The 14,221-nt window shown below is 30.4% G+C and overlaps 1 protein-coding gene across 3 annotated transcripts in view; it reads left to right on the top strand.

Annotated features, from left to right (window-relative positions):
• Nucleotides 1-14,221, top strand: part of Cep97 (centrosomal protein 97kDa) — a 40,464-nt gene that overhangs the window by 21,058 nt on the left and 5,185 nt on the right. For all 3 annotated transcript variants that reach the window (XM_087164156.1, XM_087164155.1, XM_087164157.1), the window contains 5 exons: nucleotides 619-868; nucleotides 7,434-7,703; nucleotides 8,842-9,454; nucleotides 10,853-10,928; nucleotides 11,770-13,239. In XM_087164156.1, coding sequence (XP_087020282.1) covers nucleotides 619-868; nucleotides 7,434-7,703; nucleotides 8,842-9,454; nucleotides 10,853-10,928; nucleotides 11,770-13,239 — 2,679 coding nt within the window. The remainder of the gene's footprint in view (nucleotides 1-618; nucleotides 869-7,433; nucleotides 7,704-8,841; nucleotides 9,455-10,852; nucleotides 10,929-11,769; nucleotides 13,240-14,221) is intronic.

Genomic DNA, 14,221 nt, shown 5'->3' with positions numbered 1-14,221 from the left:
ATATATGACTAACAAAAATTAAGTTTTAAAACCAGTGATAATGATAATAATTGTGGATTATTCCATTTTGCAAAATTTATTATGAAAAACCTTTTGATTCTATAATATGATTTGATTTTGTTAATGTTAGTCTCTATAGCAGTTTCTCGTTTCACTAATAGTGGGAAATATTTAAAATCTGACATTTTTATTAACTTTTACATTTTTTTAAAAGGAAGCTTACATTTTCCTCTTGCCTTACTAGTTCAATATATTGAGGTTTTGAAAATCGATTGATAATATCTAGTCTGATGAAAAGCTTAAATTTCATTCTTTAATCTGTTTATCAAATGATATACTTATAATTTCTTATCACGTTTGCTCTTAATGTTATGCTACTTGTAAAACCATTTGAATTTATTTTTCTTTTTGCATATAGTGTAACCAATATCTTAAATGTGTATTTTTATTGCTTTTTTAATAATTATGTTTTCAATAAAATGCTTAGTATAAAAACCTTTTATCAGTAGTACATGAGGTTTTATTTTATAGCTACAAGCTTATGTTTTCTTAAGATGCTATTATATAATTGTGTATGAACAACTTTTATACATTAAAAGTTAATTTTTTTTCTTTTAGTCAGCTGAAGATGAGGATGAGAAACTGTTAAGAATTTTGCATAAACAAAGGCAACATAAAGAACAATTTTTAAATGAAATGTCTCAGTCCCAAATCATTCACAGTGAAGCATCTAATATTGCCAAACTTCAAAATAAAAATTCTATGACTCAATCTTACCATTTTAAAACAGAAACCTCCATTAAAGGTCCAGAAACCGAAATTTCAGAGAATATAAATATTATTCCCTCCAAGATAATGTATGAATCAGGTAAATAACATCTTGATATTTTTTTAACACTTGAATAAAATTAGTAACACAGCTTATTTAACAATATATAATTTTATCTTTTTATTTTACAGAGCAATATCATGGTAACTTTCTATTTTATTAATTAATTCATGTTATTTTATATTTTAAGTAATTGGTCTAGTAATTTTTATAAAGGAAAAAATACTCGCACATTTGAACCTCTTTAATATGAATAAATATTGCTAAAAACTAGAATTAAGCCAACTTTTCCAATTGCTGAAATTCTTATGGCAGATCGTAAATATATTTTCTGAGTTTGAAAAATTGAGCATCACAAAACTGATGCATAAAGTCCAATTTGCTTTTCCATGGAAACAATGTTATTTTAATGTCAGTTAACACGTCCTCAATAAACCATTCATCCCAATACAGCGACAAAGTTAAGTCTTTTGATTTAAAAAAGGTATGAAAGAAATTATTTAAACCATTATTTCTTTAGATATTACCACTTCATAAAATACCTTGAAACCCCTTTGAATAAAGGAAGAGTGGCATGACTTATAAATTCTTATCCTTAGTTTTAGGTGGTCCTAAATCGTGATCATTTGTAATCTGTGTAAATTTGTTTTTCAAAGAAACACATTACAAAGTAATACAAAAAAGTATACCATAAATTTGTCACTCATATTATTTTGTTTTTTTTTTTTTTTTGAAATTTGTATTCACTCCTTATGTAAAATGTGATTTCCCTTGTGTATTTAATTTTGAAATTAAAACATATGGTCTTCACAATTTCGTTGTATGTTATTTATCAAAAATGGCAGCTCCTAACTATTAAGTATCATATACTAATATTTGACTGACGATTATATATTTAATATTATTTTAAAGGATACTTTTACATACCTATCAATGTGGAAAAGAGATGTGTTGTTACAAATTTTTCTGTTTGTTACCAAACTCATATTAAAACATTGTTTTCTTATATTTATTTAAAAAACTAATATATTTTGTATAATATATTCAAAAAACATTAGTGTATTGTACTTAGCCTACCTGAAGTTGTATTCCAAACTTTTTATCACAAAAAATTGAGAGAATATTTGAATAATTTGTTAGTGGTCGGATGTATAGGACTAAGAAGTTAATACAAATGAAAGGATATTCAAAATATAAAATGCCAAGTAGGAAAATTAATTTTTATAGAAAAGTATGAAAGAAAGTTATTTTTCATAATAAAAATAATTTTATAACAAAAGTTTTTTTATTTTTGCATTTTTTTTTATGAAAGATATTTATTTTTTGTTTAAATTAAAAATGCATAAGACTGAATGAAACTGAAATTATTTGAAGCTTATAAAGAATTAAAATTATATTTTAGTGTTATTTATATGCTTTTAGGTACCGTATTTTTCGGCGGAAGCGCCGCGGCGCTTTCGAAAAAAAAGGTGTTTTTTTCCTACATGCGGCGCTTCCGATGCAGCGGCGCTTCCGACGAAAAAATTTTTTATAGCAAAAAAATTTATGAAGAAAAATTTTTTAAGATTAAATAATTTTCTGAGAGAAAGACTTTATTGAAAAAATTGATTACGAAGTCGACGAAATATTCATCCGTATCGCTATCTGCTGCAAAACAATCGCCAATTCTTAGCAGCGACCGGCAAGAAAATAAATAAATGAAATAATTAAAAAAAAAAACATCGCAAAAAAAAAAATTAAGTAAATAGAAGGTATGCATCTTCAAGGATGAGATTTTTCTGCTTTTTAGCGGATTTCCGCTTTTGTCTATCGAATTTCTGCTTTTTTTTTTTTATCAAAAACTCTCTCTAAAAATTTTGGTTTTTTATTTTATTTCATAAATATTCCGCATTTTCTGAAAATTCCGTCGTTAAAATAAAATAATTATTTCCGATTTTCAAAGATAAACAAAAAATTCAAACAACGTCGCTGCAAACCCTTCGCCATTATTACTTATTTTAGTAATTTTCTACACTTTTAAGCACAGAAAATAAGATTGTCTGTATTATTGCCTCCGCCTGCCAGATAGCTTCTACTTTCGTAATTCAGAAGCCGCTGTTTCCTGTTTATTGACGAAAAACAAACGAAATAATAATAATAAATAAAAAAAAATAGCGAAATAATAATAATAAATAAAAAATTCAATTAATTTTGAACATTTTTATTACGGCTAAACGAAAACAATACAAACAAGCCTTTTAGAAATCTCAAGCCCAGAATCTGCTAATATCTGGATCTTATTCACGCGATTTTAATATCAACCATCGATTTTCGTATTTACCTGATTTAAAAGTCGCGATTCTTATTCACGCGATTTAAATATCGTACATTGCTATTCTTATTTACGAGATTTAAAAATCCAATATCGTGATATGTATTTATGCATTTTCAAAAATCGTGATTTTATTACCAAAGATCGATTTTCGTATTTAACTGATAAAAATTATGCATAGTAGGTAATTCTTATTTACGCGATCTGAAAATGACATCATGATTTATTGTATTTTCGTACTTTTGAACTCCAATATAGAGTTTCATATTCACAAGATTTAAAATCCACATATCAGGATTCATATTCGTTAAGTTTAAAATTAATCATCAGAATTTATATTCACATAGCTTAAAAGTCGCACTTCTTTGGTCAAATTTTTGGATATTATATATATATATATATATATATATATATATATATATATATATATATATATATATATATATATATATATATATATATATATATCGGACACAGTCGGACCTCTATTTAACGAAGTCTCTAAATCCCGATAATAAGTTCGTTATATGGAAAATTCGGTAAATCACCTTTTGAAATACTTAAACACAAAACAAGTTTTAAATTCTTAAGCCCTAGACATAATTAAAATAGCAATTGATACACCTTTATCTCGTAAACTAGTACTACTATTTATTTTATAAATCTTAACCATAAAAGAAATCTGCATGGAAAGCAAGAATAGAGCAAAACATTATCCAGTGTTACACTATCACGCTACATTCATTTTCATCTAAAAAAAAGATAAATTTATGTATAAAATTATAGCTGCATTTATTATAAAAGTAATTTTAAACATGGTACATTACCACATTCGTTCTTAAGTTTAACTGCTACTGATAAAATCCGTTAATTTTGTCCGAAATGAAAGCAAAAAGGGAATTTACAGCTTTCTTCAAATGTTAAGTGACTTCGAAAATCAATTCAAGGTCATTTCCCTCATAAAATGCGCTAACAAGTTTGAAATGTTCTGAAATATTTTGGGAAATAGGGATGGATTTTAAAGAAAAGTTCGTTAAATAAAAAATTCACTTCGCTAAAGTTATTATATGAAGATATTTTCAAAATGTTCTTAGTTCCTCGAAAAAAATCGCAAAATGGAAGTTCGTTAAATAGAAGTCCCACTGTATATTCATTCTTGGATTTCCTCTTTTTTTTTCTTTTTTACTATTCTCATCCCTGCTAACTTGTATCCACCCCCAGCTTTAAGAAAGATCGTAAACTAGAAATCCGCTTCGCGCCTTGGCAATTGTAATTGGAGCGAAAACATAAGGTAGTATCCCCTTTTCCTTTCCCCAACTCCTTTAAAAATACACTGATTGATTCCTCCTAAGCAGCTCCAGTAGAAATGACAAGCGGAGGGGGTGGGGTACATCCCTCTTTTAAAGTTTTTACTCCTCTCTTTTCAAGCTGAGTCTTATTGTGTAATTTCCATTGGACAAGAGGGCATTCTACCCACTAAAATTCCACCCCCGAAGATTGTGAAAGTGAAACTCGTTTCCGCTCAGCTCATTCCTTCTTGAGAATTTTTTTTTGATACACGCTTAGTTATTTCTTATTCCTGCTATTAGTTATTATTAGTTGTTTCGTTATTATTAGTTGTTTCATTATTATTAGTTGTTTCGTTATTATTTTTCCTCATATTATCCCTGTTAACGTTTACTTTCTTCATCAACGTAATGGCTTCAAAAAAGAATAGGAGCTACACTGCCAGCTTAAAACTGTCTGTTATTAAACGAGCTGAAGAAATCGGCAATCGAGCAGCGGGTCGAGAGTTTGAGATAGACGAACGCTGCATTCGTCGATGGAGAAAAGAAAAGCCAATTATCGAAAAAATGCCTAGAAATAAAAGAGCAAGGAGGAGTGGAATTACCAAGTATCCAGAACTGGAACAGAAACTGGAGGAATGGGTGCTGGGTGAAAGAGAAAAAGGGCATGCGGTTTCAACCGTTAGGATGAGACTGCGGGCAAAATTAATTGCTCAAAATATGGGTATCTCCACATTTACTGCTTGCCCTTCATGGTGTTTTCGCTTCATGAAGCGCCGGAATTTGTCCATAAGAGCCAGGACAACAGTGGGGCAATCTTTGCCCGTTGACTGGGAGTTAAAAAGAAACAACTTTGTGGACTTCGTACAAAATATTGTGAGGGGGTCTAACCTCACTCATAATCAAGTAATAAATATGGATGAAGTACCTCTTACGTTTGATTGTCCCCCTTTACGGACTGTCAGTAAAACAGGTGAGAAAACTGTTTCGATTGCAACAACAGGGCACGAGAAATCGAGCTTCACCTGTGTGTTGGCCTGCTCAGCCAGCGGGGAGAAATTGAAACCCCTAGTTATCTTTAAGAGAAAAACCATCCCTAAGGGCAATTTCCCTAAGGAAATAGCTGTTTACGCTAACGAGAAGGGATGGATGAACGAGAATGTGATGTTAGAGTGGTTGGATGTTGTTTATAGACGAAGAAAGGGCTCCTTTTTTACACCCAAATCTCTTCTCATCATGGACTCCCTGACAGCTCATAGGGTGGAAACAATAAAAAAAAAATGTGAGAAAATGTCGACTGATATAGCCATCATCCCAGGGGGGTTGACAAAAAAATTGCAACCCCTTGATATCACAGTAAACCGGGTGTTCAAAAATGAAGTGCGTAAAAGATGGGAGAAATGGATGTGTGAGGAAGAAGAGTTTCATGCATTTACTGCTAGCGGTAAGATAAAGCGAGCTAGTTACGAAATGGTAACAAAGTGGGTAGTAGACTCTTGGGCTGCCGTACCCGCAAGAACAATCACGCGGGCATTTTCAAAGGCCGGGATCATTGAGCTTGGGGATGACTCCGACAGCGATAACTCCGATGAGGACTCCTCTAGTGTAGATGAATGCACGGCAAATGATGAAATATTGGACCTTTTCATCTCTGATAGTGATGAGAGTGACTTTGATGGATTTTAAATACTTAATTTCTACATTGCTTTACATTTTTTTCATTAAATTGTTAACTGAAATGAATTGTTAAATCTTTTTACTTTTAAATCTCTATTTTAATAAATTCTTAGCTTAAAATTTTTTATTTTGTTTTTCTTATTACTTTGTTTTGCAGATTTTTATTATCAATCGCAGCGATAATTCTCCCGCTAAATATGGTTTAATTATTTTTTATAATACAAGAACAATTTACTTTTCTAAAATTTGAGCTCTTTCTTCCGTTTTTTATCAGCACTGCTGAGCATATAAATATTTTTTTGCTGTTAATTATTTGCTCTTCTGTTTTTTTTGGCGCGATGCCAACTAGTAAGAACAACTTTATTTTATATCGTTTTTTTGCTGAAGGAGAAAACTTTTCTTGCGTGAACATACAACAACGTTAACGCATTTTAGGATGTTGTCCCCCCCCCCAAATAATTTAGAAATTACATTATTTGATGTATTTAAAAAATATTTTGTTGTAACTTAACATTATTTTCAGAATTATTTATTGTACGTAACTTTATTTTTTGGCGCGGTGCCAATTGGTAAGAACAACTTTATTTTATATTCTTTTTTTGCTGAAAGAAAAAACTTTTTTCCGGTGAACTCTTTGTTAAAGGCATTTAAGGCTATTCTCTCCCCCCCCCCCCAAAATAATTAAGAATTACGTTATTTGATGTATTTAAAAATATTTTGTTGCACTTACATTATTTTCAGACTTATTTGTTGTACTTTATATTTTGGCGCGGTGCCAACGGGTAAGAACACTTTTATATTGTTTTGTTGCTTTTTTTTTCCTTGCTAAAAAAATTTTTTTATTATTATAATTTAGAAATTAAAACTCTATTTTATGAAATGTATAAAAAAAAATTTTCTTTTTCATTATATAGATATTCTATACGCTAATTTAAAGGTCTTTTCTATAAGGATGCGGATATGCGAGGCGTAGCGCCTTTGCGGCGCTTGCGCCGGAGCGGCGCTTACTATAACTTTTTTTTTTTTTAATTTCATTTTTATCGAGGTGCGGCGCTTGCGACGAAGCGGCGCTTTCGCCGAAAAATACGGTACATGTTATCCTGAAACCTATTGTATTTCTGTTTAAATTTATCATTAATAACTTTAAAATATTGATTCAATTTTAAATAAGAAAAAATTGTAAATTGAGCGAAGCATATTTAAATTGCACCAATGCATAATTGTAAACATATATTGACTTCGAATTTCCTCATTTTAAAGCTAATAAACACACTATTATATAAGTTATGTATATATTATTTAATATTATATTTCTCTTTATTTTTCAAAGCTCCAGAAGTTTTGTTCCACTCTAGTCCCCCAGATATGGCTCAAAGTTGTCATCCGTCCTTTCAGTCTGGAAGGTATCCTCGATCTGTGTCGAAATCTGAAATATTGCACAATTCTGTGAAAAGCCCTATTACCATTGAACAAGTTGAGCTAGATGCATCTCCTAAGTCTAAGGCTCAAGAGGCAACTAAGTCTCCTTACCAACACTATGAAGACCGTAGAGTCCGTCCATCAAGTTCTAATGAAGCCAGGCCTACACATACCCCTAAAGGTGTATATACTAATTTTATTTTCAAAAGTACCCCCAAATACCTGTTGAATCGAGGGTTCATACGCCTCAGAGAGAATCTTAATTAAGCCCTAAAAACTCAAAGGATTTTAAAATGTTTACTTAACACCTAGAAAATAAAGTTAAAATCTGAAGCAATTTAAATTTCGTGTTCTTTTTGTTCCTGTAAAGAATTTTTTTTACAAAAAAAAAAATTTTAATTTTTTTTTTTATCCTTTCTCCTATCAATCATCCAATGCATATCTGTCATGAGGACATTTCTGTTGGTGCAGAAATTTTAAGCTGGAAAAAAACCTTTTAATGCTACTTTTTATAAATGTATTTATTGTAATATTTATAAAAAAAATTAAATGCAATGATTACTTAGATAAAGATTTTGATATATTTTTTGGACTAAAGTTAGACGTTTTGAATTTTCTTTTAATATTGCATGTAGTAATGATAAACAGCCTTTTGTTTAAATATTATTTATATATTAAAAATTTGATTTGTAGGTATAATAATTTGTGGAAATATCATGAGATTGCATAACACAACTAGATAGCATGTAGGAATAACTATGATTTTGTTTTTATATTGATGAAAATAAATTACGAATATTCTTACTGGAGTTTGAATGTGTACAAATATTATTTATTTTTTTTAATTCCCTAACTTGTGCAGTGCATCGTTTTAATATTTTTTCAAATATCAAACAGAAATTGTGATTATGGGGGGGGGAGAGAATTCAAGAATTTTAAAAAACTAGAAACTAAATTTTTGAATAATCATGAATGCTTTATTTAAAAACTATGAACAATAATGTTAAAAATTGTAGTTATTATCATAAAGTAAGATGGTACAGATTTTTCTTATTGTATTATGTTCATCTGACATTTTATAGTAACAAAGATAACCATCTTTGAACCTTTTTTGTACTGAACTTTTATGCTAAAGGTGATCCTTGTGAACTTTTTTGTGGTTCTACATTACAATTTCACAATAATTGTCTGACATTTTGCACTGTGTTTAAATTAGAGATAAAGTACAGAAAACTTAAAATTGTATTGGTTGTCCAGACATTTATACTTATATGTTCAATACATATTCTTATGCCTTATATGCTTTGTTACATTTTTAGGTACCCTCATTCGAAAAGTGAGTAAAAGAGCGCCGTCACCATCTTCTGCAACTCCTCCTGGATGCAGGTCTAGGCTTCCACATTCAACATCTAAGAGTAGAATATCACCATCCAGAAGTTGTATTTTGACAGCGAGACTGACCGCTGCTGCTAAGAATAGCAGTGAAAGTGACACTTCTGAAGAACTCTCTCAAGCTAATCGAACTCCTCAGAGGCACTTTAGATCTTTAAGCAGTGACACACAATCTGGTAGCAATTCTCCTCTTTTGCATCAAAAATACTCAACGACTACAGTCAGTCCCACGAAACGTAGTTTTTTGCTAGAAAGCAACACGGAACACGCTTTAAATTCATCTAATATTACTAATACGGGTGTAAGTTGTTATTCTCCTCGTATTGAGAAGCCCAAAACGCTGTTTGATGTATATGGCAAAAATGAGGAGGACTTGATCAAGGCTGCAACGAAAATTCAATCTGTGTGGAGAGGGTATTTTGTGAGGCATCATAACCCTCGTGTGTTTAAAATGTTACAAGAAGTTAGATTTAGACGTTTAGAAGATCACATTCAGCACTTGCATGGCCATCTTTGTAGGCTGACAGATTTTGTTTTAAGGTTTGTATTAATTCTATTTTTATTTTATTATGTTTATATATTTTGTGAAGTACTTTTAAAAGTTAGATATGTAGGACATTTCTCATTACTACTAAAATATATTTAATTCATTATTTTCTGTCATACTTTTTTTTTCTCAAATTTACGACCCGAAAGAAAAAAAAATTTCTGCGGAAAATTAATATATATTCTATCATAAATTTGAAATATTTTTGTCAGCTAACAGTTTTTTGCCTATTAGTAGTGAAATATGTGATCTCCTATCCACTAGTCTCCAGTTCTTCCAGCAATGCAATCAAATTTTTTCTTAAAATACACTATGATAACATATTTATTAATTCTATTGCATTAATGTGCTTAAATTAAATTATCTGTAATAAATTAAAAATTATTAAATTTAGGTATAAAATATTTTGGAAAATAATTTTAATACTAATGAAATAATTAATTTAAAAAAATTTATTTTAGTACTGGTGAAGTAAAATAATTTTGATACCAATGAATAATTTTAGCACTAATGAAAGCAAAATTACAGAAAGTACAAAAGGATTTTGATTTCAATTGAAGGCAGGAAATCTCGCTGCAAAAATTGTGATGAAAGTGGGATTAACTGTGCCATCTCTCAACAATATTCAAAAATATTGTGGGATTTAAAGAGGCGTGTTAATAACGAAAAAATTCATTTCAATTATGCAACTTTTCTTCTTTTAGTCGCATGGTATATGACATCGATCGTATGAGATGTGGCTCCGACAGGGAAGGGATTAAAAACTTTTGAATAATGATTATCTCGCTAACATTCTCTTAATGAATTTAACAACAGATTTAGGGAACTTTAAAATTGTGATCTCTTTGCAGAAAGTGCCAGATACTATCAAGTCATGACTTCCAAAACAATCAAAGAAGTTTTCTTTAAAAATTGAATAATTTCATTAATTTTCTTTTTTGAAATTTTTGTTTGAAAACAACAAAAATTTATGCTATCTACATTCTACAAATCTTGGTATAACATATTTGAAAACTTTTCGCTCTTAAAAAAATATATACAATAATAAAAGGTGTCCACTAACTACTTTTCAGAACTGTATGAAAGTATTATTGACTTTTGTTTGTTGTTAAAAATAACTTTCAGATCTATAGATATTTTATAATTTAATACATTTCGAAATTTAATTGTTTTAAAAATCAAAACTATGGTCAATGTGTTTAAATGAATTATTTTTTTATTTAATTTTCGCATGTCTTAATTTCTACACAAGTTGAATAATTCAATTATAGTTTATATTCTTTTCAAACTAGATGTACTTTGTCACTTAATTTTTATTATTTTTCATCTCCCACATTGTCCTCTTTGTATTTTTACTTAAAGTTTAAATAATAAGATTGATTATTTTCCAGACAACAGCAGGATTTGCAGCATGAGAGAGAATTGCGCAAAATGCAAGCTGAAGACATCAGACACTTACATGAAAAGGTGAGGTAAATTTTTATTATACAAGCTATCTCTTGATCATATAATAATTGATTTTAAACCAATTGTATTTAATAAATCTTTAGCTGCCATTATATATCCTTATAATTTCAATATTATTTAATCATGTATTTGTGTTTGAGTCCTCCCTTTTTCTACATTTAATGTCATCAATATAGATAATCACACTGAGAAACCCCTTGGAACAATTTTTTTGTGACCTTAACTGTGTTTCCGAACAATTCTTTTATCATAACTTTCAATTAACTTTATCTATATGTAACATTTAAAGTGTTATTATTTATTTACTCTTTTTTATTCTACTTATTTATTTATTTTTTTAAGCACCGGGCAAATTGGACAAAAACTTGACTAAAATAGGAAAAAGGGAAAAAAAAGAAATTAGCTGAATTTCCTGGTGCCCGGCTAACTAAAAATTACCTATGATTCATTAAGAAGCTTACATTTTTCTTTAAAAAAATTAAACAATATTCTATGTTACTAAACCCAATTTTAAATACAAATATTCACTTCTTTATATATATTGCAAAATTAATGAATGTCTGAAAGGAAACTTAAGAATAGATTTTTAACTATAAAACTACTATGGATTTTGGTTCTGTCTAAAAGACTTCATTAGCTATATATTTCTTCATCTACTTTTTCTTCATCCATAATTACATATCTTTTATCATTTTAAATTCTTGCTTATAATAAAGCATATATTTGTGAATGCTGTTTTATTGATTCTCTGTTATTGTCAACCTCTGTTATAGTCAATACTCCCTTTTTTTCTTTAATAAAATTTTTATAAGATAAATGAGATAAGCCTTTTATTGTATAGGCTAAGGATCTGCAGAGGAGTGTCTCAGTGGTGGTATCAAAAGCAAAAACTAATGTCTTTCAAAACTTGTCCGAACATGATCCATCAAACAGAGATTCTCCAAGAGATGGCTCTGTTACATCAGAATCAAAATTTGAAAAGCAGTTATCTACTCCGAGTACCGAATCACTGAATTTAGCTTTGAGGTATTCCACTCAGATGTATCAAGAAAATTCTGGTTTATATTCCCCTTCTTCTCAGACGTCATCTGTCACTTCATCTATCCCAGACACGTATGGTCGTCAGAAATCTCGTAGAGACTTACCACCTTCAGCGTCTGACATTTCTGATGCTGATTCTGGTTTACAAAGTATGGTTAGTCCTAATGTTGCAACTACAGACAGTGAGAGGCATGTCTCTTCTACTGAAAATGATCATGCCACTGTGAATGGATTTGGACATGAAGTCAACTCATATCTATGTAAGAAAGATGTCTTAGAGTGCTTAAAAAAGAGTTCTAATAAAGCAATAGGTAATTATTTTGAGAAAGAATCTCCATATGACGATTCCCCTACATTCAATTCTAAACTAGGCATGCATCAGGCTAAAGCTTTTCGACATTCTGCTCCTTTAGCTACTATTTCAAGTTCTGGGGATGCCCATCTTATTCATGCAAATCATACTCCCAACCTTTTCAAGATGCCTCTCAAAAATACTTTTGTAGAGTATCCTCTGAGTTCTGTCGAAAACTCACCTTCTTCTGTATTTCCACCACTTCCCCCCGATAATCCTATGAATCCCCTCATGAGAACTAACAGTGATTCATTCGTTCTCTCTCGTCAGCAACGTGTTCACTCTAATCTTGTTAGTCCATCTTGCTTGCCTATTAGCAAACGAAGAAGTATCGACACAAGTAGTGAAAGTCTCGCTGATTCAGCTGCAGCAAAAAATGTAACTTGTTCAGAAACAGCTCAAGGATGCTGTTCCAAATCTTGTATCGTGCATCACAAAACTCACGCAGCCCATCTAAGAAACATGAGAACGAGTGCTCAGCAACATGCGTGTAAACATATTGGTAAAACCGAAAGCGACAATTCTTGTTCCGCTAAGAGATGCCCTTTGATACCTAAGAATATCAACCATCTTGCTCAGAATAAGGTGTCATCACCATTGGATGAGACTGAATCACCATCATCACCTTGTACTGTAGAAATGAGTGGCTGTATATCCCATTCTTGTTCATTCCAATCTGATGGTTATGCTGCTGAAGAAGTGTCTGCGACAGCTACTGTTAAATTGTTCTCGAGTCGAGCTGTCAGTATGACTTGTACTAATGGGACGCTAAGCCCGCAAGCCAGTACTCAAAGACCTCTGTCTTTAAGTGACGCATCTCCCCAGGCAAATCTGAGATCCCCTTTGGTTTTAGCTGCTAGTGTATGGGAGAAAAAAGTACAAGATATTGAATCAACTTTCCACCAACTGCAGACACAGGTAATTGATTTTATTCGAGCTTGCCCCTCCCTTTTCCATTCATTCATTTATACCGTGCATGTATTAAATTCAGTCATTTCATTAAAGGAATTTCTCTTCTATTTCTGTGTGAGATTAGACATGGAATGTGCAATGACAATTTTACAAAAGTTTTTTTTTTAAAAATGTCCTCTTGTTTAAATTTTGTACTTAAATTATTTGTAAGCATGATTTTGTACTTAAATTTTACTGATTCTTATATCATCATCCTATTTGGCTAGACAGCCCAGAGTGAGCCAGTGCTTTCTTCTGAATTCCATTCCACTGCACTGCATTCTATTTTTAACATTTCTTTGCCAGTTTCGTTCCTGGATAGCCATTAAATTATTGTTTTAACTCCATCCTTTTCAATCTGGGTCTACCTTTTTTCCTTCTTGTTGGCAGTATATGAAAAGAAGTATTTTTTTAATGTGGAATCATCCATTCTAAATGTATACGTAGTCCAGTTTATTTTTATGAACTTTACTATATCTGGCTCTCTATAGATTTTATGTAGCTCAAAGTTATATCTTCTGATAGAAATTAATAAAGTTATTCCTTGTTGATTTATATAGCACCAAGAATTCCCTACAAAACTCTTCTCACAAATATTTTTTATTTTGAATTGTCTGATGCAAAATTTGAATATGCATGTTTTTGTAGTGTTTTAGTTTATTGAAATTAAAACTGTATTTAATTTTATTCACTAAAATTTATAATACAACTATCTGTGGTCTTTTAAAAGTAACATACTTCTGCATTTGTGTCTTCTTTACTTATTTGCCACACTTTTTTGTTAAGAAAAAAATCAATCTTAAGAATTAAAAAATATTTAAAAGCTTTTAACAATTTTATTTTATTTATTTTAAGTTATTTACTTATTTATTTTCGCGACACAGTTTCATTACCAGCAACAAAATTTAATGTCATTTATTGCAAATATTTTTAAACTTTGTGTTATATA

Source organism: Parasteatoda tepidariorum, chromosome 5, assembly GCF_982258835.1.
Source record: "Parasteatoda tepidariorum strain Cologne lab strain chromosome 5, Ptep-v5.0, whole genome shotgun sequence".
NCBI classification, from domain to species: Eukaryota; Metazoa; Arthropoda; class Arachnida; order Araneae; family Theridiidae; genus Parasteatoda; species Parasteatoda tepidariorum.
This window is presented reverse-complemented; position numbering and strand designations above follow the sequence as displayed.